Source organism: Penaeus japonicus, unplaced genomic scaffold (assembly GCF_977035675.1).
Source record: "Penaeus japonicus unplaced genomic scaffold, GWHDUDI00000001_assembly GWHDUDI00000028, whole genome shotgun sequence".
NCBI classification, from domain to species: Eukaryota; Metazoa; Arthropoda; class Malacostraca; order Decapoda; family Penaeidae; genus Penaeus; species Penaeus japonicus.
The window spans coordinates 32,662,569-32,666,802 of record NW_028234430.1 but is presented as its reverse complement, the minus strand read 5'-3'; the positions used below and the strand labels follow the sequence as shown (position 1 = coordinate 32,666,802).

The following is a 4,234-nucleotide window of genomic DNA, read 5'->3' as shown; positions in this document are numbered from 1 at the left end:
CCTCCCCGCCCCTCCTCCCCCTCTCCCTCCCCAACACTCACCCCTCCCACCCCACCCCTCCCCCCCCCCCCCCACCCCCCACCCCCCCCTAATACCCCCCCATACACTCCTGACCACCCCCCCCCTAATACACCCCCATACACTCCTGGCCAATAACCCCCTCCCTCCCCCACCCCCCCTAATACACCCCCATACACTCCTGGCCAATAACCCCCACCCTCCCCCGCCCCCCAGGATGTGAACCACTGGGTGACGGGCTGGCTGGACTGGAACCTCGCCCTGGACACCACCGGGGGTCCCAACTGGGCGGCCAACAGGGTGGATGCGCCCATCATCGTCAATGCGGTGGGTTTTGCTCTTGGCTGCTGATTACAGCTTCATCTTCATCTTCATCTTCATCATCATTACCACTATCATTATCACCATCACCACAACCATCACCATCATTACCACCACCATCATCACCACCACCACACCATCATTATCACCACAACCACCACCATCATTACCACCACCATCATCATCATCACCACCACCACACCATCACCACCATCATCATCATCACCACCATCCTCACCACCACCACACCATCACCACCATCCTCACCACCAACACCATCATCACCATCATCATTATCACCACCACCACCATCCTCACCACCACCTGATAATTACCATTCGACTCTTAATCATCTTTGAACACCAAACATCTCCGCCAGTGCCATTATTATCCTCCTTCATTAAAAACTAATTACTGATCATTATTTTTCGTCTTAATTAGTCCGTTTTCAAATAGTTCCAACGCTCTTTCGCCACAATCAATAGAAATCTCTAATGTATATTAGCTTTAGGCTCGTAAAGAAGAAGGGAAATATATATTGTTCGTTAACAAATTATTTTTGCGAATGATTATGATGAACACTTTAATCACGCTATTATTAAAGGTAAAAAAAAGAAAAGAAAAAAAAAGGTGGAGTAAAAAAATGTTGATAAAGAAAAAGAAGGAAAAAAAGTTTAGGTCTAAATCTTTACAGGAAGGATCCCTTGAGATTGAAGTCTTTTTTAATTAAGAAGGCAGATTTCCTTCGATATTTTTCTTAGATATATATATTTCTTACACTTTTTATTTTATTTTATTTTTTTTTAGAAGAAGATAAATAGATTCAGGATAAAGGTTAGACGATAAGAATGGTGAGTGAATATGTATATATATTTATGTTTATATATATATATATATATATATATATATATATATATATATATATATATATTTATATGTATGCATATATAAACAGCGTAGAGGAAATTGCAATAGGGTTGTAGCCCCACGTAGGTGAAGCTAGCGATGGTGATGATAAAACTCGTTAAACCAACGAGATAATTAAAAAAGCGGTAGAAAAAAAAAGAGTGAATAAAAGGAGTAGAAGAAGAGAAATGTTCGAGAGATTTTGGATAAAGATGGAAGAAGAGAAAGGGTGAATAAATAAGTCAAAGAGTGAGAGGAATTAAAATAAGATCGTGTTTTCGTGGGAGACGCAAAGGATGATGATTATAAAATTCGAAAAAAAAAATATTAGAACGAAGATGAAAAATGATAATAAGAATATTAATAGATTTTGGATAAAGTTCAAGTAATAGGTTGGATGAATATCTAAATAAGATAACTCATTTAGGATTATGCATTTTTTTTTCTCTTGAGCGAAACAAAAGAAGTTGAAGATGAACCATGCGAGATTTTAGATAAAAGGGAAATGAGAAAAATAGATAAAACTTTGGCGAAACGAGGGATGGTGAAGATAAAACTGGGATTAGGAAGAACTGCTTATAAGAAGAAAATTGAATAAAAATTATGGGAAGAGGAAGAGAGAAAAGAGGTAAATGATAGAATGAATGATAATAAGAAGGTGGAGAATAAGAAGAAGGAGAGAGAAAAGAAGAGGGAGAAGAAGAAGGAGAAGGAGAATGAGAAGAAGGAGAATGAGAAGGAGAAGGAGAAGAAGAAGAAGAATGAGAATGAGAAGGAGAAGGAGAATGAGAAGGAGAAGAAGAATGAGAAAGAAGAAGAATGAGAAAGAAGAAGAATGAGAAGGAGAAGGAGAAAGAAGAGGAAATGTGAATATAAAATTAACTCAGCATGAATACTTTGGTCTCTTTTGTGGGTCTTATTATCAGCGTCCTAGGCAACCCATGGTCTTTGTTTTGCTACCAACTCTTTTTTCCACTTTTCCTTAAACTAATTATCCCTCTTCTCTTCCCCTTGCACCCCCCTCCCCCCTCTCTCTCATCGCCTCCTCCTCCTCCTCTTCCTCCTACTCCTCCTCTTACTCCTCCTCCTCCTCCTACTCCTCCTCTTCCTCCTCCTCCTCCTCCTCCTCTTCCTCCTCCTCCTCCTCCTCTTCCTCCTCCTCCTCCTCCTCCTCCTCCTCCTCCTCCTCCTCTTCCTCCTCCTACTCCTCCTCCTCCTCCTCCTACTCCTCCTCCTCCTCCTCCTCCTCCTCCTCCTCCTCCTCCTCCTCCTCCTCCTCCTCCTCCTCTTCTTCTTCCTCTCCTCCTCCTCTTCCTCCTCCTCCTCCTCCTCCTCCTCTTCCTCCTCCTCCTCCTACTCCTACTCCTTCTCTTCCTCCTCCTCCTCCTCCTCCTCCTTCTCTTACTCCTCCTCCTCCTCCTCTTCCTCCTCCTCCTCCTCCTCCTCCTCCTCCTCCTCCTCCTCCTCCTCCTCCTCCTCCTCCTCCTCCTTCTTCTTTTCCTCTTATTTTACCCCCTCCCCCCTCCCTTCCCCCGCCTCTTCCCTTCCCCTCTTCTTCTTGCTTATTCCACGCACTCGCTTTCACCTCCTGTTGCTTTCATATATTTACGTGTCTTGTTTTCTTTTGTTTGTTTGTTCGTTTGTTTTTTGGTCCCTCTTTTCGAATGTCTTTCTCTCTTCTTCGGTTTCGTTTTCTTGCTTTGTTTGTTTGTTTTTCTTCTTTGTTTATTTTCCTCTTTTTTATTGCATTTATCTGTCTGTTTAAAACTCGTTCTGTCTCTGTCTGTCTCTCTTTTTCTTTTTTCTATCTCTTTCTCTTTCTTTATCCCTCTCGCTCTCCTTCTTTCTTTCTCTTTCTCCCCCCCTCCCTTCCTCTCTCTCTTCCATCCCTCCTTCCCTCCTTCCCCTCCTTCCCTCCATCTCTCCCTCCTTTTCCCCCACTAATCCCCCCTATTATTCACTCTTCCCTCCCCCCACCTTGTTCCCCCTTCTCCCACCCTCTCTTCCCCCTTCCCCCACCCTCTTCCTCCATTCCCCCCACCCTCTTCACCCTTCCCCTCTTCCCCCCCTTTCACCCTTTCTCTCCATCACCGCCGCCCTCCACCCTCTTCCCCTTTCCCCCCCACCCTCTTCCTCCTTCCCCTCCACCCTCTTCACTCTTCCCCTCTCCCCCCCCTTTCACCCTTTCTCTCCACCACCCCCCACCACTCCACCCCTTCCACCCTCCCACCCACCCCCACCCTCCACCCTCCACCCTCCCCCAACAGACAGCGGACGAGTTCTACAAACAGCCGATGTTCTACGCCCTGGGTCACTTTAGCAAATTCGTGCCTGGGGGCTCCGTCCACGTCAGCTCGCGTGTGGTGAAGGGTGATGGTGTCAGTGATGGTGTCAGTGACGGTGGCGACGACGGTGATGGTGAGCTCCACAGCGCAGCTTTCATCCACGCCGACGGAGGGTGTGTCCTCATACTGCTCAATACGTGAGTCATTTTGTATTTATGGTAATTTATGATATTCAATGAGGGCTTTTTATATGAGGATTCAGAAGGTTAATCGTGATCCCAGGTGTCTTGGAACGGAGGAGCAGAGAGAAGGTGAAGAGAGGGAAGAGAGGGAGAGATACTGGCGGTGCGAGGGAGGGAGAGGGAGAGGGTGAGGGAGAGGGTGAGGGAGAGGGTAAGGGTGAGGGTGAGGGAGAAGGAGAGGGAGAAGGAGAGGGAGAGAGTGTGAGAGAGAGGGAGAGTGTGAGGGATAAGAAGAGTGTGAGAGAGAGGGAGAGAGTATGAGAGAAAGGGAGAGAGTGTGAGAGAGAGGGGGAAGTGTGAGGGATAGGGAGAGAGAGGGAGAGAGTGTGAGAGAGGGGGGGAGAGTGTGTGATAAAGTGAGAGAGAGAGGGAGTGTGTGAGAAAGAAGGAGAGGGAGAGGGTGTGAGAGATAAGAAGAGAGGGAGAGAGTGTGAGAGAAAGGGAGAGAGTGTATGAGAGAGG

General features: G+C 46.4%; 1 protein-coding gene across 1 annotated transcript in view; it reads left to right on the top strand.

Moving 5' to 3' along the window:
* LOC122243461 (putative glucosylceramidase 3) overlaps nucleotides 1-3,635 on the top strand; it is a gene marked incomplete at its 3' end in the record, with an annotated part of 32,816 nt that extends 29,181 nt beyond the window's left edge. The window contains 2 exon segments of the mRNA XM_086553770.1: nucleotides 235-345; nucleotides 3,513-3,635. Coding sequence (XP_086409896.1) covers nucleotides 235-345; nucleotides 3,513-3,635 — 234 coding nt within the window.
* Between the last annotated feature and the right edge of the window lie 599 nt (nucleotides 3,636-4,234).